Raw genomic sequence first — 21,644 nt, forward strand, 5'->3', positions numbered from 1 at the left:
CAAATAGATATTAATTAAAAAAACAAAACCGCCTATATTTGCTTAGATTAGGTAATATTTGACTGCTGAAATAACAGCACTGAAGTGGTATAATTAATTTTAAGTCATTTTAACACAAAACTTGTGCCTTATTTGATATGCTTTTTTGATTTCTCAGCTGTTATTCACTCTTCAATTACTTAGTATATTTGGCTGCTGACGAATGAAGCACAACTTGGTGTGAACATAAACTCTTCTATATCCCAAATCTTGTCGTGAACTAGGCAAATGTTTTACAATTTCTGAATATTGAGCCATCAAACCAGTTAAAAACAATACCATATAATGTCAATTCAATCTTATTTGTATAGCGCTTTTAACATTTGTAATTGTCGCTAAATGATTTTATGGAATGTGTATGAATCAAAATGGTCAGATTGTCCCTGATGAGCAGGCCGAGGGCGACAGTGGCAAGGAAAAGCTCCCTGAGCTGGCAATAGGAAGAAATTTTGGGAGGAACCGGACTCAACAGGGAACCCATCCTCATTTGGGTGAAACAGAAAGCAGGAATTGATCTGCATTCATAAAAATATGTTCCCTGTAATAACACTTTTTTTTGGGGGGGGGGAGAGTTTTGGTACCCACAAGTCATAAGATGGAATTATGCAACTTCACTTCTACTGGTTTAGGTTCCTGTTAGAACAGCAGTAATTGCTGTTCTTTTTTTAAATTTTTGTTCTTTTTCCATTGGGAAAATAAAATTATGACTTTAGTTATTTCCTGGTCTTAGAATCTGTCTCCCTTGTACACTGTTAATTAGCCAAAAGTGTTGCAGTAGGGCAAACAAATGTCTACAGTGAAGCTAAACAATTTTGTCAGGAAAAAACTTGCATGTGATTTGCTATAATGAAAGGATGTGGGTGCCTCACAGTCATGCTCACATGTGCTTGTTGGAGTCTCCACTAGATTTTGGAGCATTGACTGATGTCAAAGCACAGCTGCACTTTTGTGCACTGTTATTTGATTTCCCTCCTTTCCTTTAAAGAAGTCTGTGTATTTGTTAGGAAGATACCTTAAGTTTTTGGTTAAATTCTTCACTTTGTCCAGGTGCAAATTGTGTATTTCAAATATTTTGGAATCCATGCCACAGATATCGAATTAGCCGATTAAATCAATAAATCTCTATATGTGATGCTAATAAGTCACACTATAATTTTTTTAACGGTTTTGTGTGTTTCTTTTGATAGCAAACATAAGTCATTGTCATTGTTATGTTTGCACTGTAATGCAAACCTGTCATGTGATGGATGACACAAGGTTTTGTCTTGTTTTTGTAAGTGCCTGTATGTCTGTGTTGTAAGATTTTTATAAACCAGCAACAAATTCCTTGTATGTTCTGTAGGGATGGGAATCACCAAAGACCAGCTGATAATTTATCATCACAATATATAGATGCCTAGATTCTGTCAGTATTACAATACTATGTATAAAATTTTGTTCTAATCCTGATGGATGTGTGTGTTTGTATGTGTGTGTGTAATTTAGGGCTGTAGCTATCGAATATTTTAGTAATCAAGTATTCTACGACAAATTTAATCGATTAATCGGATAAAATTTACTTTTGCTTAATTAAACAGCAATGTAGAATATATAAGAGAAACAAAGATTAATTGGTTTTCTTTTTAGAAAAATCAACTTTTATTTTTTAAATGCATACAGAATAAACATTTGTGTAAAATAAACATTTTACACAATTCACATCTCAGTGCGGCAAATGGCGAGGAATTATGCTGCTGTCCATCCCCAGCAAGGTGCTGACAAAAATCATCTTGGAAAGAATGAAGAAGGCACTGGACAAGAGACCAAGATAAGAGCAGGCAGGTTTTAGACCAGATGGATTATGTATAGACCAGATCGCCGCTATGCGAATCATCATCGAGCAGTCCACTGAATGGCAGTCCCCCTTGTATACAATCTTCGTCAACTTTGATAAAGTGTTTTCAACAGTGTCAACGGGGAGACCATTTGGAAATTGATGCAGCACTATGGAATCCCACAGAAGCTCATCATCATCCAACAGCTATACGAAGACTCGTCCTGCCAGATCATCCACAACGGAAAACTGACCAACTCCTTCGCAGTAAAAAACGGAGTGAGGCAAGGCTGCATGCTGTCATCGACAATCTTCCTGATCGTCATGGACTGGATCATGAGAAGAACCATAGAGGGCAACAACACCCGTATCCAGTGGACCCTCACTAAGCAGCTAGAGGACCTGGATTTTGCAGACGATGTCAGCCTTCTGTCCCACAAACAGCAACATGCGCACAGTCTAAGCTTACCCGGCTCGCTGAAGAGGCAGAAAAAATCGGCCTGAAGAAGATCTCGAACACAGATCTGTGGAAGAAAACCAGCCAGAACCCGGTCGGTCAAGACATCAAGAAGAGAAAATGGGGCTGGATAGGCCATACACTTCGAAAACCTTTCGACAATGTCACAAGGCATGCATTGGAATGGAACCCACAAGGAAAAAGGAAAGTGGGGAGACCTAAACGGGCGTGGAGAAGATCTGTCGAGAGTGAAGTGAAGGCCGCCGGAATAATGTGGACCCAGCTGAAGAAAATGGCTCAGAACAGAGTCCGCTGGCGTGGTGTTGTTACGGCCCTATGCTCCACCAGGAGTCTACAGGCTTAAAGAAGATTTCTCTACAGGATTTTTTTAAATATATATTTAACAAAAAATGTTTACTATCTCTTCTAACACAGATCTGTGCGTGGGTGTGTGTGTGTGTGTGTGTGTGCAGCATTGTTAACTGGCCATGCACTACTGCTAGCTGTTAGCTGAATGTGCTATATGACTATGCTTAGGGTCAAGATAGACTTATGCTCTATTCAGTTCAGATTGGATTTTCTTTCAAAGAGTTTATGAAAAGATAAAGTCTGTAAAACATAGTAAAAGCTGTGTTTTGACTTGCCGTTTTAAGATTATCAAGCAGAAACAGTAAGGGCAGTCCTTAGTGACTGTCCGTCAAGACCACCATCAAGAGTTTTTCTTTCTTTCATTTCTTTGTTTTTGCTGTCTGGCGTCCAGACTCCCACTGCTCAAGAGTGTTGCCGCAGGAGTTATATTTATTTTACTGGCTGTGCACTCCATATGGTGACCTGTCAATAACATGTAATGACTTGGTTCGTGTCTCAATGCTCTATTATAACATTTGGAATGGGGATGAAGCTAGGATTGTATTTATTTATTTATTAATTCTTTTTAATCTGGGCCACAAAGGGGCCACGCTTCATGCACATTTTGATCATTCCTTTCTGTCATTGCCTCTACAGCTTTGAGCAAGGACTTGAATTACTGAATATATTTAGCAAATTGTTCTTTGTTCAAGCACTTTTTGTATTTATAAAACATTAGAAACATTCTGTTTTAGAACATTCATTGAATATTTATATAAATATTGCATAGAAAACATATACAGTGGTGTGAAAAACTATTTGCCCCCTTCCTGATTTCCTATTCTTTTGCATGTTTGTCACACAAAATGTTTCTGATCATCAAACACATTTAACTATTAGCCAAAGATAACACAAGTAAACACAAAATGCAGTTTTTAAATGATGGTTTTAATTTTTTTAGGGAGAAAAAAAATCCAAACCTACATGGCCCTGTGTGAAAAAGTATTTGCCCCCTGAACCTAATAACTGGTTAGGCCACCCTTAGCAGCAATAACTGCAATCAAACGTTTGTGATAACTTGCAACGAGTCTTTTACAGCACTCTGGAGGAATTGGCCCACTCATTGTTGTAATTCAGCTTTATTTGAGGGTTTTCTAGCAGGAACCGCCTTTTTAAGGTCATGCCACAACATCTCAATAGGATTCAGGTCAGGACTTTGACTAGGCCACTCCAAAGTCTTCATTTTGTTTTTCTTCAGCCATTCAGAGGTGGATTTGCTGGTGGATTTTGGGTCATTGTCCTGCTGCAACACCCAAGATCGCTTCAGCTTGAGTTGACGAACAGATGGCCGGACATTGTCCTTCAGGATTTTTTGGTAGACAGTAGAATTCATGGTTCCATCTGTCACAGCAAGTCCTGAAGCAGCAAAACAACCCCAGACCATCACACTACCACCACCATATTTTACTGTTGGTATGATGTTCATATTCTGAAATGCTGTGTTACTTTTATGCCAGATGTAACGGGACACGCACCTTCCAAAAAGTTCAACTTTTGTCTCGTCGGTCCACAAGGTATTTTCCCAAAAGTCTTGGCAATCATTGAGATGTTTTTAAGCAAAATTGAGATGAGCCTTAATGTTCTTTTTGCTTAAAAGTGGTTTGCGCCTTGGAAATCTGCCATGCAGGCCGTTTTTGCCCAGTCTTTTTCTTGTGGTGGAGTCGTGAACACTGACCTAATTGAGGCAAGTGAGGCCTGCAGTTCTTTAGATGTTGTCCTGGGGTCTTTTGTGGCCTCTTGGATGAGTTGTCTCTGCGCTCTTGGGGTAATTTTGGTCGGCCACTCCTGGGAAGGTTCACCACTGTTCCATGTTTTTGCCATTGGTGGATAATGGCTCTCACTGTGGTTCGCTGGAGTCCTAAAGCTTAGAAATGGCTTTATAACCTTTACCAGACTGATAGATCTCAATTACTTTTGTTCTCATTTGTTCCTGAATTTCTTTGGATCTTGGCATGATGTCTAGCTTTTGAGGTGCTTTTGGTCTACTTCTCTGTGTCAGATAGCTCCTATTTAAGTGATTTCTTGATTGAAACAGGTGTGGCAGTAATCAGGCCTGGGGTGACTACAGAAATTGAACTCAGGTGTGATAGTTAAGTTATTTTTTAACATGGCGGGCAATCACTTTTTCACACAGGGCCATGTAGGTTTGGATTTTTTTCCTCCCTAAATAATAAAAACCATCATTTAAAAACTGCATTTTGTGTTCAATTATGTTATCTTTGACTAAGAGTTAAATGTGTTTGATGATCAGAAACATTTTGTGTGACAAACATGCAAAAGAATAAGAAATCAGGAAGGGGGCAAATAGTTTTTCACACCACTGTAGTACAGTGCACAGTAACTAAGTACAAACTGAAGTTAAGTGACAGCACTTTGACACATTAAGGCTAACCAATATATATTTAAAAAATATATCGTGTGTAAAAACTTGCGTTTATTAATATTAATAAATACTAATATTAATATTTAAATATACTAATATTAGTTTAAAGTGCCCCTATTATGCCATTTTAAAGGTTGCTAATATTGCTTTATGAGACCCTTAAAACAGGTTTACATGTATGCAAGGTCAACACTTTAGTTTTCTCCAAAAATAGATTTAATTTTACCCCATTTCTAAATGATTCGTAAACGACTCGTGTGAAGCAGTTCTAAAAATCAGTCTGGCTAAACCCCTCCTTTCCGTGAGCCCTCACTGCTGTGATTGGTCAGATGGCTCAGTCCTTTATGATTGATCTACTGCTACAGCGAGTGTCCGAGAACGATACGCCCATTACCATAACTGAATGACAGCTCTGGAGACCTGTCAATACATAAAAAAAGATGGCCTCGATTTTACCCTATCAATTCGAGCTGGAGTCTGACAATGAAACAGTTGAAGTGACATATCAACAAGAAACTGTTTTGCAAGCACGACTGGAGCAGGACGTTTCTCAGTGGTAAGTGTCATATGTTAACAAGATTGTGGTAACGTTAATTGTAAGATGTGTGGCCATAAGAAAAACACTTGTTTTTGAGACTAGGGGACAAAAACAGCTTCGATTATAAAAAAAAAAAAAAAAAAAAGATAGAATTTCTAGGCAGTGGAGGTATGGGGTTGCTTCAGTTGGTCAGGTCAGGGTCAACAATATGATGTAGCAATAAAATAAGGTTAGCTGACCACCTGAATTCACTGAATGACCATGATGGCCTTTTTTTTTCTTTTTTTTTTTTTCCTTACTTGATGGCATCTACACATTCCCTAATTAAACTTGTAAAAGAATTCTTGGTTCTGGGAACATGAGGAATCATTCTCACATATGACTAAGCCACCATTTCATACAAGGCTGAGACATCCTAAGAAAATTAATTTTGCTTTAATCAAACGTGTATGTAACAAACGCTTTGTTTCTTGTACATATTGGGTCTATTTCTTTCAGTTTGTACACATATCACATGTGATGCTTTGGGACAATGCCAATTTTTAAAAGCGCTATACAAATAAAATTGAATTGAATTGAATATCCAGAATGCTTCCTATTGTTAGTCATAGTGTAGAGGATGTGAATGTTAGTGTCAGCATGTTGCCCAGAGGAGGAACCAACACACTGACCTACATGCCTGCTAAACACTGCAGTGGTAGGGAACCTGCCTGCCCATGCAACTGGAGTGGTAGATACAATCCGTCCTTTGATGCATCATAATTCTCTTGTAAAATTTTGCATCAATGGGCAGAATGTTAGAAACAGACTTTTGCAAGGGTTTTACACAAGTTTAAAATTCAACCTTGTTTTCCCGATTTTAAAATACATCAAAATTTTAAGATAATTGATGCAATGTTTGAGACTTAAATGTTTCTGTGTAATGATTAAGTCTACACAAGATTTCAGTATACAGAGCCTGAGGTGAAGTGAGAGTCCAATGTCCCCTCCTGTTACAGCCCTGTCACAAAGATGGGGATTGTATCTCTCTCTCTCTCTCTCTCTCTCTCTCTCTCTCTCTCTCTCACACACACTCACACACACACACACACACACACACACACACACACACACACACACACACACACACACACACACAACCACACACACACGAACAACCACATGCACAAGTAATTTTGCAAGCTCAGTTCAGGACTCAAAGCATCCACTCATGTGATTCTGGGCCCAAAACAACTGCTAAAATCCTGAAAAAAATCCTTTTTTTTTTGTTTTGTTATACTAAACCCTGTATTCTGTGTCAGATTGCTGAGGACCAAATGCAGTTTTTAATTTGATCCAAGACGCTCTTAAAAGCATTTTTGAAGCATCTATGTAAATGTTTACTGTGTTTTTCTTTCATTTCATGTTCCACTAGATCAGGACTAGAAGATACCTTTAAGAAAAGGCTCTAATGCCCAGCTCCTCCAGTGTGTTCAAGCATTATGGCACCTGATGTTGCATTATTTTCTAACAATTTAGGACCATATAATACTTTGTTTTTTCGCCAAAATTAACAGAAGTGTCTTCTAAACTCAACATAATAAAGAATGTCTCATTACGGGAGGAATAAGGCTCTTAAAAAGTCCAGGAAAGGACACAAAGATTTTACTAAGATTTATCTCTAAATAAATGTCTTATTGACAAAAAAAAAAGACAGTTTGCGATTGTACTGCTTTTCTAACTGCCCGTTCTTTTTTTCCTCATTGCCTTTACTACAGTCCCCAGATAAACACAGAGCACTAGAGGAAACAAAAAACTACACAACTCAGTCTCTGGCAAGTGTCGCTTACCTGATCAACACACTTGCTAATAATGTGCTGCAGATGCTGGATATCCAGGCGTCACAGCTACGCCGCATGGAGTCCTCCATCAACCACATCTCACAGGTAAGCACTGAACTCACATCAGTTATTAAAATGATAGATTATCTGAAAACATAATGTCATTATATAAGGTAGTGTCTCTGCAGCAGTATCCACAAATTATTTATGCCGTGTCAGGAGATAAGTAGTCCTTAAACAGGGTTCTATAGCAGGGGACATCATCTAGCTGGACATGGTTCAGATATGGACCCAGCTGAAATTATCAGTCTAAACTCTGGGCCTAACAATATTACAGATCAGCATATCAGCCATAGTTTAGCAGCTCTGAACATGGACAGGCTTGGCAAATTTCTTAAAAAAAAAAATTTATTTGTAAGACAGGACAATTTCATGTGTCTTGGGTCACTAATTAAAAAAAGCAGTGTAAAGTATCAATATGAAACAAAACAGAATTTCTTTATTGAATTTTTTTTAGCATACATACACATGGTTGTAAATTTAATAATATATATATATATATATATATATATATAGAGAGAGAGAGAGAGAGAATTCTAGGTGGCTGTACCTGCTGATCTAGAGCATTACATTGTTTGCACATGTTCACATTCTTTTAGATGCATCACTGGCCTTAATGCTTAAAGTGATTGACTTTTGTGTGAGGAATGTACAAGACTGGCAGCCGTGACCGATTCCCTTTTTTAAGCTGCCTTTTTTTTCAACAGCTGTCAGGAGTACATAATTTCATGCTGTACATCTCTAATACATTAATAATCTTTGTTTTTTTGGGGGGGCCTAGGCCTTATACAGAGTTTGGCTGTACGTACTAATGACTGTGCATGTATCCATACATTTATCGGATTACAAGGAATGTTTGAAGGCTTGTGTTGGGCAAATTGACTGTCTCTGTCTTTTGGTCTCTGCTTTGTATCTGACCTGTGGTTTCTATGAAAGATTCATTCATTTATTCATTCATTTATTTGCTATCCTACAGACAGTGGATATACACAAGGAGAAGGTAGCAAGAAGAGAGATTGGCATCCTGACGACCAATAAAAACACGGCTCGAACCCACAAAATTATTGCGCCAGCCAATCCTGAGCGACCAGTGCGTTATATACGGAAACCTATCGACTACAATGTACTGGATGATATTGGCCATGGAGTAAAGGTATGTTCACATGATTCATTTCTTCCTTGATTAGTATTGGTGGCAGATCAGTTAAAGCATGATAATGCTATTTTCTAGCTAACTGTGTTCGATGTTTTGCTTATACTAACCAATTCTGTTGCATAACCAAGCATCTGAACTGTTTTTAAACTGTCACTAATCTGTGCTTCTGTGCTTCTTCCTGGCTTCTTTTTTCTGCTTCTGCTTTATTTAAGTGGTTGCTTAGGTTCAAGGTAAGGGCTTGATGTGGAGTGTTGTGAGCAGATCAGCTGATTTGAGGGAAGAATGATTTCTTAAAATTGTGTCATGGAAGAGCCTTTTTTTTTTTTTTTTCTTCATTGGCTTTTATCTTTGAAGATTACATATCTGAAACCAAAGTGACTTTTTTGTTTCTATCTATGCAATAAGGGAAATCACAATGAATCTGACTCCAAGAAATCAGTCTTTACCATAAGTTACTTCTTTTTTTTTTTGCCCACAATGCTTAAAGTAAATGTAGGTTTGCATGTTTTATACTTCATGTTTCATCCGCTGTGGTCCATGTGTGCCTGTTGCCCATATGTTAAGCTACCAAAGTGGCATAAGCTGCTTCCTGTCATGGTGCGCCTAGATTAGTATTTTCATGCCAACACTGTGCCAAAGGGAACTTTCACACTGGTTTTGGATTGATGTCAGGAAAATGGTGTGACAAGAATGTGTGGGTATGTCAGGGGTAGTTCTAAGATTGTTTTTGTCTCTTTTCATGGGGTGGGTTGGGAGCAAATGGATACAAGGTGGCCGTGTTGAGGTATTAATGTGGTGGACCAGTTTTAAAAAAAGATATAAAAAAACAAGTTTAAGAAGCCAGTAAATATTTACCTCCTCGTTTCCGACATGTCATGTAGTATCAGTGCAATAGCAAGCAATATGTAGTAATATTTCTAATATTTCTACATTGATGTGTATTCAACTATTTACATGGTATAATAATGTATTTGTTACTTTTGCATTTTTCTTTAGATAGCTGAAAAAATTAAACTTCTACTCTTCCTTGAGTTTGCTGCATGTTTATTAATGCAAGATGTGTAACTGGACTGAATTGAGGCCATTCTGACTCTTGTGATTGTAAAATTTTTAGACACACATGAAAATAAAATTGTAGTGTTAGGGTTGCAATGTGTTTGTGTGAATGAGTTATTTCAAAAAGTTAATCAATCAGACAAAAAAAATGGGGATGTCCATTCTTACTGAGAAACAACTGAATAATGAGTGTTCTTAAAGCCCCTCCTTTAAAACCGTCCTTAAGAGGTGTGTGTATCAGAGAAAGTTGTGCTGTATGATGAATATTATTTTCACCTGTGTTGGTTCATTTGCTTTTTATTTATTTATTTTATTCGTACTCCTTCAAAAAAAATTTCACATCTTTGCATTTTAGGTTGGAAGTCAGAGCCTGAAGATGGGAGGACTTCCTCGGACCACTCCTCCTACACAAAAACCTCCTAGCCCTCCAATGCCTGGAAAAGGAACCCTGGGGTATGTCCTGTACTTTAAAGCCAAACACCCCAGATATAGCACCTAATCCAGTGTATTCTGTTTTTGTATTTCTTGTAACCTTTGGAAAATGCTTTCGAAACCCATTTATTTCTTGCAGCACATTAATGAATTGTTACCTTGCTCCTGACAGGAGACACTCCCCCTATAGGACACTGGAGCCAGTGCGTCCTCCTGTGGTTCCTAATGACTATGTCCCCAGCCCGACACGCAACATGGCACCTGGGCAGCAGCAAAGTCCGGTGCGCACTGCGTCACTGAACCAGAGAAACCGCACGTATAGGTACAAATGTCGTCTGCCTTGTGGCTATGTGCCAATAAACCCTCACTCAATTCTTTTTTTTCTCTCTGTTACTATAAAAAACCTCTTTTTTTTTTTGTACAATTGCATTGTGGTTTCCACAGTGGTGGATAAGGCACACTTTAACAATTATGTTGTTTGCAAACAAATTTACCTGTAGCATTCAACTATGTAAACTCAGAATCTTCCCAGAACCATACCACTTGCTTGAAGCCACACACCACAATATAAACAGACGATGAGTGGTAAAGAGGAGGTCCTTACTGCCTGCCTGGGGACATTGTCAGAGAGACTGCTTAAGAGTTTTTAGGGTGCTTGCATTTAGTAAAATGACTCATCGGTGACCGTCTTTCTCCCCTAATGGATATTGTGAAACTTAAGACTTCTGCCTTCTCCACTAGTTTGCTTCCTCCTTTAAAAGCCTGAGAAATTTCCACTGTCTGAGTTTTATGTAACAGTTCTTTGCCAGCTTGGTCTGTTCATGTGCCATCTGCCGTGTCCATCCTCAACACACTCCAGAAAAATACAGCAGCGGATGCAGATAAATGCATTTGCATCGTTAAGCACATTCATAGACTCATAGTCATGCAGTGTCATCCACACTTTTTTTTTTCTCTGTAGAAGATATGTATCCTCTTTAACACCTGTGGCACACACTCATCAGTCCTAATGATTAGCTTGAATGACTGCTTCTTAGGTTGCTGCATCAGAAAAAGGGTAATAGATGCAAGTTGTTTTCCACTTGCTTCTTTTTGAATGTTATGGTTTTTTTAAATGTCACAAAATACAAGCAAGCAAAGAAAGGATCACAATTATGCATCACATTGTTAACAAACTACATGAATTGCACAGTATGATGCGCAGTACATTATGAGTATAAATAATATGAGTATAAATTATATATAAATTGATTAATATTCTGCGGGGGAAAATGTTTTTTGGTTAGATGTTAAAGCTTGGCTTTGAACATCATTTTATTGTCGGTCAAAATATTAATACCAGTGAATAGTCTTAGATTTTGTCTTAAATACTGGATAAAATGCAAGTTATATCTATTTCATCTGCTGTGCAATGCTTCTGGTCCATGTAGGCATAGGGTTTATCTTTAGTTTGCTTCTTCGGCAAGTTCTATATATATATATATATATATATATATATATATATATTTTTTTTTTTTTGAGTATTATGGACCCTCTGCTTTTTTCTTGTACTCTCCTCCAATGTTATTGTAATTGTAGCAATTTTGTAATAGTAGTAATAATAATAATAATTGTATTATATTATTATTATTATTATTATTATTATTATTATAGAAGAATAGTATATGTGCCAGTCTGTTTGTGTACATGCTCTTGGGTTGTTTGCAGTGGGAGCAGTGGAGGCAGCCATCCCAGCAGTCGAAGCAGCAGTCGAGAAAACAGTGGAAGTGGTAGTGTCGGAGTGCCGATCGCTGTGCCCACTCCATCTCCCCCTAATGCATTCCCAGGTAAAAAAAAAATTCATTCCTACTTTTCTGCTGTTTAAAAGTAATAGTCTGTATAAGAACAGACTATTTGCTAAGTTTAATAACTTGGAGATTTGTACATGCAAGTTTGTCTAGCGTGCTTTTTATTGTGTTCCTTGTGTCATGAATAACAGCATTTGGTGCACGCAGAATGAACCCTGGCAGTTTCGTAAATTCAAATTTCAAATTTAAATTTTATTTGTCACATACACAGTCATACACAGTACGATATGCAGTAAAATGCTTGTACGACCGCCGGTGACCTTAAAAAGGAAATAAAAACTATATATAAGGAATAAATATTAATAAAAATAAATGAAATACAAAGGAAAATAAATGTAACTAGTAAAATAAACAAACTGTACAAATAAGGGCATGTAAAAATATCACAAAATATAGGAATATGGGGGGGGAATATATATATATATATATATAAATTTAAAATGTTTTAAAGTGGCATTAAAATGGTTTAAAGTGTCAAAGTGGCAGAGTGTCAAAGTGTCATGTGCAATGGCAGATAAACATGTATTGTATAAAGTGACTTATGAAAAGTGACATGTGCAATGGCTTCAGATATGTAAATATGTATTGCATGAATGTGTCCATAATTGTCCAGTCAGTGTCAATGTTTAAAAGATATTACTCCTGTGTGGTGTGATGTGATTAAGAGACCTTATCGCCTGCGGGAAGAAGCTCCTCCTCAGTCTCTGTGTTGGCCTTCAGGGAGCGGAATCGCTTCCCAGACCGCAACAGAGAAAACAGTCTATTGTTGGGATGGCTGAGGTCCTTTACGATCTTCCTGGCCTTGGTCCAGCATCGCTTGCTGTAGATCAAGTGCAGGTCAGGGAGCTCGTAACGGATGATGCGCTCAGCTGATCGCACCACCCTTTGTAGAGCTCGTCTGTCCTGCATGGTGCTGTTTCCAAACCAGGTCGTAATGTTTTCCGTAGCAGTGTTCTGCCTGATCTGTGGCAATCTAACACCCTCATAATATTCCTTTAACCAAAACCCAAAGACAGTGCTTCCTTCTAAAAGGTGTCCTCTTTTATTCTTGTCTTTACTTTCTGTCTTTTGTCTTTCTTTAACTCCAAAGCTTCTTTAGCTGGTGCCAGCAGCTGTTCTACTTCACTTACCTCCTCCCAGCCTTCTGCTGCCTGCTCTAAGTCTGCCCACACTCAGTCCTTAACCAACCTCCCTGCTCCTGCTGAGCTTTTCCCCATGTTTCGCCCTACTGCTGAGGCTCTAGCTGAACCCCCTTCTTCTACTCTACCCATTACACCTACTGCAACTACTGCCTCATCTTCTGCCTCTCCCTCTGCCTCTTCCTCATCTTCCTCCTCTACCTCCACTACCCCTGCACCAGGTGAATATGCCCCACCAAAACTGATTTTCTATCATTTGCCACCCCTGTGTGTTTGTCATCACAACTAACATTTCTGAGTCTGTGTTCTGATTTCATGTTCTGATAGAAATCAACTTTAAATTTTTTCACTTTTCTTTTTAGCTCCTTTTCATCTTGTTGCTGTATCCATTTACCTGTATCTATTGTGATTTTCATTAGCAGTCAGTTAAATACACCTAACAATATCATGGTACATCGCAATAAACTGGAATGTACTGCAGTGTTGTTAACAAGGTACAGAGTCCCCCTGCTGAGAAAACTATCCACCAAATGAAATGTCTGCCCACTCATCTCAGTGTGAAAGCAATCTATTAAACACTGCCCTCACATGTTTCCTGTGTTCTAACTAGCTCTCTTTCAGTGTTTACACAGTGGTTTGTTTTTGAATCACCATAGCATTAAATTGTTATTTTTAGGTTATAAAGTAAAGGCTCCTAGATTCAAAGACTTTCTTAAATGCTAAGTTATCTGCTGGTTGATGTATTGACTTCCATTTGTAGGCAGTTACAGTGTTTCATTCTACTTTTTTTATCTAAAAAAGAATTATTAATAAAATTTTATTTATATAGCACTTTTAACAATTGACATTGTCTCAAAGCAGCTTTACACAATCAAAAGAATTATTGAAGTTTGTATGAGATGTGAACCTGTATGAATCAAAATAAGATTGTCTCGAGCAATCTTAACGAAGACAACGGCGACAGTGGCAAGGAAAAACTTCCTGAGATGGTAAGAGGAAGAAACCTTGAGAGGAGCCAGACTCAACAGGGAACCCATCCTCATTTGAATGAAACAGATAGCAAGGATTGATCTGCATCATGCTGTGTGAGACTGAAAGTTTACAATCACAGGAGATGTGTTTAAATGTTAAAATGGAGTCTAGTTTATTATTGGAGGCTCAGATAGACTGTGGGAAACTCCAGTCCTGAACTATCGAGCGACTGAAGTCACAGGACCGTCTTCGTGGAAAAGTGGAACCATCCCCAATTACCACATGCATCCCAGGCAGATCACACGGAGCATCCATGCGACGAGATCTCCAACCAGTTTAAAGCTACAGTGTGATCAGAAACCTTGCTTCTAGCTATTTGTGGTCCTATGACTAGAACTTTTGTCTTATCAGGATTAAGCAGAAGGACGTTAATTAACATCCAATCACTTATGTCCTGTACTCATTGCTCAACTTTAGTAAGCTGATTTTGCTAAGACGTATAACTGTGTCATTAGCATGGCAAGGAAAACTAATACCATGCTTACGAATTATGTTGCCTAGAGGAAGCATGTAAAGAAAAAAGCAGTGGGCCTAAAACTGAACCCTGTGGAACTGCAAACTCCATTTAGAACATGCAGAATTGTCACCATTTAAATTTACAAACTTATAATCATCAGTCAAATAGGATCTGAGCCACGAGAGGGCCGTTTCCTTAATTTCTACTACATTTTCTAATCTGTGAAGCAGAATACTATGATCAATAGTGTCAAAAGCTGCACTAAGGTTGAGTAACACTAGTATACTGATGCAACTCTGATCAGAGGCCAATAGAATGTAATTTACCTTTTTTTAACAAGTGCTGCCTCTGTGCTGTTATGAGGCCTAAATCCTGACTAATTGAGTTCGTTTATGTCATTCCTATGTAGATATGCACATCACTGGTCCTGAAGACCCTTTGCCCTGCATATTCCATGTTATTTCAGCTCTAACACCTCCACAAAAACTCAGAAAGGGTCTATTGATTACGTAGAGTAGGAGCAACAGTAAATATGCAGGACATTCCTAGTCCAGGCAATCACAGCTTAAAGGACACTGAATACATTGAGGTATTCACAATTGTGGTTCTTGGACACAGTGGAAGTTTATGATGTATATATTTTACATTTGTCATGTTAAAATTCTCAGCAATTATATTGTGATGTGTTTTTATTATGTGTGTTATTTTATATGTGCTGTTTATTTATTATTTTGCTCTTTGCTTTCTGTCAATACAGGCACAGCCCCTCAGTTCTACAGTATGAACAGACCTGTGCCTCGACAGATCACGCCCCCTGTTGGTGGCTCGTTGCCATACCGACGCCCACCCTCTGTCAGCAGTCAGTCCAATATGCCTGCCAGCCAGCAGAACGGAGGGCCCTGCTACAACCAGAACCAAGGTAAAGGGCTTTCCAACCAAGGCGAACCATCCACTGAGCCCATCCATGGCTTTGTCGTTCTCTGCTTGTCACTCCTATTGGCACTTGGTCATGTTTAGATTCAAAAACATTACCTCTTAACCTCTTCACTTATTCTCAGCCAAGCTATGTGTATCACATAACATAAAATCTCACTGTAGTTGGTGTGAACTGAAACTGTGTGTATGGTTGAGTTCTACTTATTTTGTATGCGTTTGTCTGCACAGTGAAATAACCACTTTTTTTTTTATGTCTTTCTTTGCTTTCTTCACCTGTCATTTATCTCATTTGGTTCATCACCCACCACACTCTGACTCTTACTCCGTTTTATATACCTGCCTTTCGTTTCTTTTTTTCTTTTTTTTTTTTTTTTTACTTCTTGTGTGGTGTGTGCTGAAGCCTCAGTGGCACCCCCTCCCCCCTCCATCCTGCAGATTACTCCTCAGCTCCCTCTCACAGGCTTTGTGGCTCGAGTTCAGGAGACCAGTAAGTGACTTTGAGCTTTACTGTTGTGCAGATCCTCTTAAATTCTCCCAACTGTTAGACATTTTAAAAATTTGCTTCCCCGAGGTCAGAGTTGTTCTACTGATGGTCAATAAAATGAATGAAATAAAAATGTAAAATTTTAAAACTCGGTTACGTTATTGCTGTCACCACGTGTATCTGTGTACAATCGTAAAGCATGCAAGTGTACCAAAAACAAATGCAGCTTTGTTGTTTTCATGTAAGAACGACTCCTGTACCTTGGATGGATGGATAAGCTTGCATGGCATGTTCTTCTCCTTCTCAGTTTCAGATGCTCCTCCTCCACCTCCTCCTACAGAGGAGAGTATATTTCAAGATGCGCAGCCTCCTCCTGATTATGAAGAAGAGGAGTCCTCGGTGGTTGAGTACAGTGACCCGTATGCTGAGGAAGATCCACCTTGGGCTCCGTGTGCTTACTTAGAGAAAGGTATTCAGCTTTGTTTCTTTACATTTTATACTTAAAATAACACTAAAATTACCCTAAATGTAAATGGCATCAGCTATATAATTTTTTTTTAACGAGAACCTGCATGGCTAATTTTACATACCTGAAAGAAAATACATATGAAAAGTAGGTGTATGTAAATTCATTATTAGGCAACTCACTTCTCACCCTCACTCACTGGCCCTTGGTCAGTTATATCTATAATATAGTCACATGTTCTTTATAATTGCATTAAAAGTAATATCCAGACTCATTGATTTTCTTTAGGATCTGAGAAGCTGACAGTTACTTACCAGTCCATAAATTAAATAATTTTATAATCCAGTTCAAATTATGTACGGTAAATAAATTACCCGTGCTAATATCTGATTTATTTTTCCCCCCACCCTCCCAATTATGTCAGTGGTGGCAATCTATGACTACACACAAGACAAAGAAGATGAACTGTCATTCCAGGAAGGTGCAATCATCTACGTTATCAAAAAGAATGATGATGGTTGGTATGAGGGTGTGATGAATGGCAGTACTGGACTCTTCCCTGGTAACTACGTGGAGTCCATCATGCACTACACAGAGTGAAGCTTAAAACTGTGGTCTGCATTAAAGCTAGCACACATGGAGCTAGCTTCACACAGACAGCTGTTACAGCCGATGGATTAGATCAAATGTTCACACGGGAGTGATGGTCATTTGCGACGAGATCAAACTCCAGTGGTCAAAATTAAAGCACTCTGTGTTAGCTTTTCACCACAGACCGAGGGGGAAGATATGCAATATTATAATAAATCATACTAACAGTAAAATCCTGTTACTCTTATGGTGGATGAAGGATTTGCAGCACAACCACTATTTTTATGTGTTTGACTAAGAAGAAAAGATATGAAGTAGTTTTGTGTTTAAGGAAGAGATTTATATTCTAAAAATGCCAGTGCAAAAGAAACCTCTCTCTATTTTTGCAGAAATTGCATATTTCATTCTCAACAAATGTCTTGAAAGTAGAACCATAGGGATTACATAGGCCTTATTAAAAAGTGTTTATAAGGGGAAAATGCAGCATCCATAATCACTAGGGGAGCAGTTAAAAAATGTTGAAGGAGCGACAGAATGTTCAAGCATAAATAATGCAGGGGAAAGTCAGAAGATCCCTTTATGCATTTGTAAATTGCTTGAAATGTGTGTTCTAATGGATTTAATTGTTTAACTGGGACTCGTAAGCTGATAGGAGTTTGTCCTCACATAATTAACTCCCTGATCTGCCATTTGGAGTAACTAGACTTTTAGGTAATATTTCAACCCAGGGTATAGGGGACGAAGGTTTAATTTGAACAGCATTTTCTATAAAAAAAGTTAACATTTTACTTAATGTTCTTGTAATAACAAAGTAGTAATAATGTTTAGAGGAGTAACAATGGAAACAAATATTCCTAATTTACAGTAAGGTGCTCTCCTAGCCTAAGGGGAGTGAAATTATTAAACACTTGCAGGCTTAAATATTCCCCCCCTCTGGACAGTGTTACAATTACAGATTCAGACAGATTACACTTAAACATCTCGGGAGCAAATCATTACCAGCACCGTGGTAAGAAATTGGGAAACCCTAAAGTATTTAGTATGGTAGAGTTCAACACATTTTCCTTTTTTTTTTCTTTTTATTATATATATGTGTATTATTTAGTGACACTAACAAACTAGCTAAGTTGAGTTTTGATATGATGTGTAGTGCTACATAAATTGCATGTTCAATAAAACAGATAATATTTTTAACTTAATATTCTTTTTTTTCCTTTACCTTTTCATTTAATTATAAAAGTTAATTTCTCAGCAATAGTTTATGCTCTTGCTAAAAATTTCCAAAGTGTGATTTTTGCAGTCTGGTGCCAGTGAAGAGTGCTTATGTATACACAGTTGTGTATATAAATTTTCATAATTTTTTTTGTGCCATATTGTAACATTGAAATGCTTATATAATGCCTGACAATTCTGCTCACCATCGAACTTCATCCAAGACTTAGCTGATTCAAAATTTAGCTGATGTTCAGCTCTGGATTACAGCAGGGATGAGTAATGTTTCACACATCATGATGTTCAGATTGTGTATTAATAGGAAAGAATGTGTAAGCTTAAGGTTTAGGAGCAATAAAATGGCAGCACAGTTCTATTCCTTGTAAGGACCTGCAATAATACCTGTAGAAAGGTTGTGTTTAAAAAGGTTAAGTTTTTATTTGATTGGTATTAAAAGCACATAGTTTTGTGGATGGGATAAAAGCTGCTGTGTTTATGCAAGCAGGCATATTTATATTTGAGATGGGAGAGTTACTGTCTCTAAACCGAAGACCAAGTGAAATTAAGACCAAGACTCACTTTAGTTCTGCAGTTTCCAAAGATTGATTAATAAATAAATAGTTTTGCATCGAATGCAGGTATATGAACAACAGTGTATATAGAAAAATATATAGTTCTATTTCCATATGTGTGAGAATACAACTGTAATGTAGTGCTGCAGTTTTCCCTCTACAGTGTGCTTTGAAGTAAACTAATTTGCATTAATGTGCATGCTGCTGTTCTGTGCATTTGTTCAAATTTGATTAATTGTGCTGTTCTAGGACCTTTGTCACTCTTTACTTGGCCAGCAGTCAATTTGCTCTGAAGTGAAAAAACATGAACACACAAGTGTGAAAAATTTCAGAAACATCACTGTACACAAGATTATAAAATGGGACCACTTAAGGTTATAGCTCACCCTTGGTGGCATCATCCTGACCAAATAGGAAACAAGAACAAAGGCATGAGAATAAATTGTATGATAATAAAACGATTTGATATGATCAAATGTTTGGCTGTATTTTATTTACCCATTAAATATTGTGATAAAAGACGATTTCCTTAAAATTTCTGTAAAAAAGAACCAATCCTCCATAATGAGAGAGAATGATGATTACAGAAACAAAAATGGCCTATTAGTTTACAGCACAATGGTGTTTTGCTGGGGGCTTCTGACATGTGCATTACCGAGTCAGTAAAATAAAACATTTTGGATCTCCATGTTACATTCTAAACAAACAAAAAAAAGTATGTTTAGGAAAGACTAAACAGGAGTGAATTAAGAATTTCCTGCAGAAGCTCCAGAAGAACCTGTGGCAGATTGTCCAACATGCTTAGTAAAACTGCTTTTTATGGGATTTTATTATTTTTGCATAGATTTTTTTTTTTGACAGCATCTTCATAGTATTTAAATTTATCATACTATAAATTAACCTTTTTTATGGAATCCATTTATACTGTTAAATGTAGATCCTTTTAAAATGTGTTTCTTAGCGAACCCATACATATTTTTAGATTAGGCTCCAGATTGTGAGAAACTGCAAGTCAGAATGCTTCTGGTGTGTTAGCTGAAATGTGATACTGTTTTAAAAGGACAGTGTAAATTTAAGTCAGATACTGACTCAGTAAAAGCTGCACTTTGTATCTGATTGGTATGTCAAACATGGTTTATATGAGAATATGAAAACTTTCAAGTTAAATACTTAAACTACAAAAACTTTGTTTCCACAGACAACACTTTAATCAGTATAATTTTTACATTCCCAACTGATGATCAGATGCACTAATAAAGCCCATAGGGAACAGTTTTATCTCTGAACTGCTCACAGTTATAATTTCAATGTTATACACTGCAATTTTACAGTCACAAACCATCAATTAACTTTATCTTCATGCTTTCTAAACATCATTATTATTTGAAAGAATATAAGCTATAAGAATTCTTTTGATGGCTTAGTACTTAATGAATGTGGACATTTTTGTATCTGTCTGTAAAAATAGTATTGTGTTGATGTATCAAACAAGGAATATGCAATAAATGGTGTAGTAGCACTGTGCAGTATTATCTGGGAAGTTCCTAAAAGTATTGCATGTATTCTACGCTTTGGTGGGTATGTGGAATATTTGTCATTCTCGTACTGCACATTTCTCACCTGCCTTAGAAATGTGTAGCCTCCCTCCCCCCCTATCCCTGAAGCCAAAACAGCTTCGACCCAACCAGGCATGGACTCCACAATACCTCTGATGGCATATCACTTTATCCATTCCAGAGCAGTTTATTCAGCATGTTAGCGCACATTATCCTGGTGAAAGAGAACTGTTGCCATGAAGGGGTGTACTTTTTACCCCCCAAACTTTTTTTTAGCTTGTGTGTGTCAAAGTATCATCTGCATGAATTCCAGGATCCAAGGCTTCCTATAGAACATTACTCAAAGCATCACACTGCCTCAGCCAGCATGCCTTTTTCTCATAGTACCCCTGATATATACCATCTATTCCCCAGGTAAGCTACACACATGCACCTGGCCATCCATGTAATTTAAAAGAAATTATGATTTATCTAACCAGGTCTGTGTGAGCTTCCACAGCTCCGTGGTCCTGTTCTGATGCTCCTGTGCATTGGCAGTGGACATGGGTCAGCATGGGCCCTCTGACCAGTCTCTATCCATTTAGCCACATTCTCAACAGGCTGTGATGCACTGAGAGTTCTGACACTTCTTTCATCTTCTATGATTTGCTTTTTCAGCAGGATTAGGAGTTCTACAGGAACAGACTGGCTAATCTTGGCTTCCCCACACACATCATTGGGCCTTGGGTACCCATGATCCTGTATCTGGTTCACTGTTTGGCCTTGCTTGCCATAACTTTTTGTAGGTAATGACTCCATACTGGGAATTCGCCACACAACTCACTGTTTTGGAGATGCTTTGACCCAGTTCTCTGGTAGCTGGTATAAAATATGGAGGTCAGCTGTGATTTTTGGCAGATGTTATTGGCTCTTTAAGCCCAAATTCTGATCGCCTTTGTCTGGATGTTTAGAGCTGGACAAAAATATTTCAACAAGAAAAATAAGGCTTTCTATTGAAAAGCTGTGGGGTGAATTGAGAAGGATGTTCACTTGCACAAACCTAATATAAAGCTGTTTAAAATGTTTTGAATGTTGGAGTGGACCATTTTATTTTTTTACATAAACTTGTTAGACCTCACAGTGAGAGGTTTTATACCATTACTTTCTTCAGCGCAGTCTTTTTATTTAAAAAACAAAAACTAATGATTATG

General features: G+C 37.8%; 1 protein-coding gene across 4 annotated transcripts in view; it reads left to right on the forward strand.

Moving 5' to 3' along the window:
- Positions 1–19,368, forward strand: part of abi2a (abl-interactor 2a) — a 30,181-nt gene extending 10,813 nt beyond the window's left edge. Inside the window, exons 2-11 of one of the 4 annotated variants that reach the window (XM_053495974.1) lie at positions 7,396–7,563; positions 8,495–8,671; positions 10,086–10,183; positions 10,335–10,484; positions 11,870–11,988; positions 13,100–13,369; positions 15,395–15,556; positions 15,974–16,060; positions 16,365–16,526; positions 16,948–19,368. In XM_053495974.1, the coding sequence (XP_053351949.1) occupies positions 7,396–7,563; positions 8,495–8,671; positions 10,086–10,183; positions 10,335–10,484; positions 11,870–11,988; positions 13,100–13,369; positions 15,395–15,556; positions 15,974–16,060; positions 16,365–16,526; positions 16,948–17,123 (1,569 nt within the window). In that variant the 3' untranslated portion in view covers positions 17,124–19,368. The remainder of the gene's footprint in view (positions 1–7,395; positions 7,564–8,494; positions 8,672–10,085; positions 10,184–10,334; positions 10,485–11,869; positions 11,989–13,099; positions 13,370–15,394; positions 15,557–15,973; positions 16,061–16,364; positions 16,527–16,947) is intronic. The other 3 variants (XM_053495975.1, XM_053495976.1, XM_053495977.1) reach the window with 3 other exon arrangements.
- The last annotated feature ends 2,276 nt before the right edge of the window (positions 19,369–21,644 follow it).

Source organism: Clarias gariepinus, chromosome 5, assembly GCF_024256425.1.
Source record: "Clarias gariepinus isolate MV-2021 ecotype Netherlands chromosome 5, CGAR_prim_01v2, whole genome shotgun sequence".
Classification (NCBI taxonomy): Eukaryota; Metazoa; Chordata; class Actinopteri; order Siluriformes; family Clariidae; genus Clarias; species Clarias gariepinus.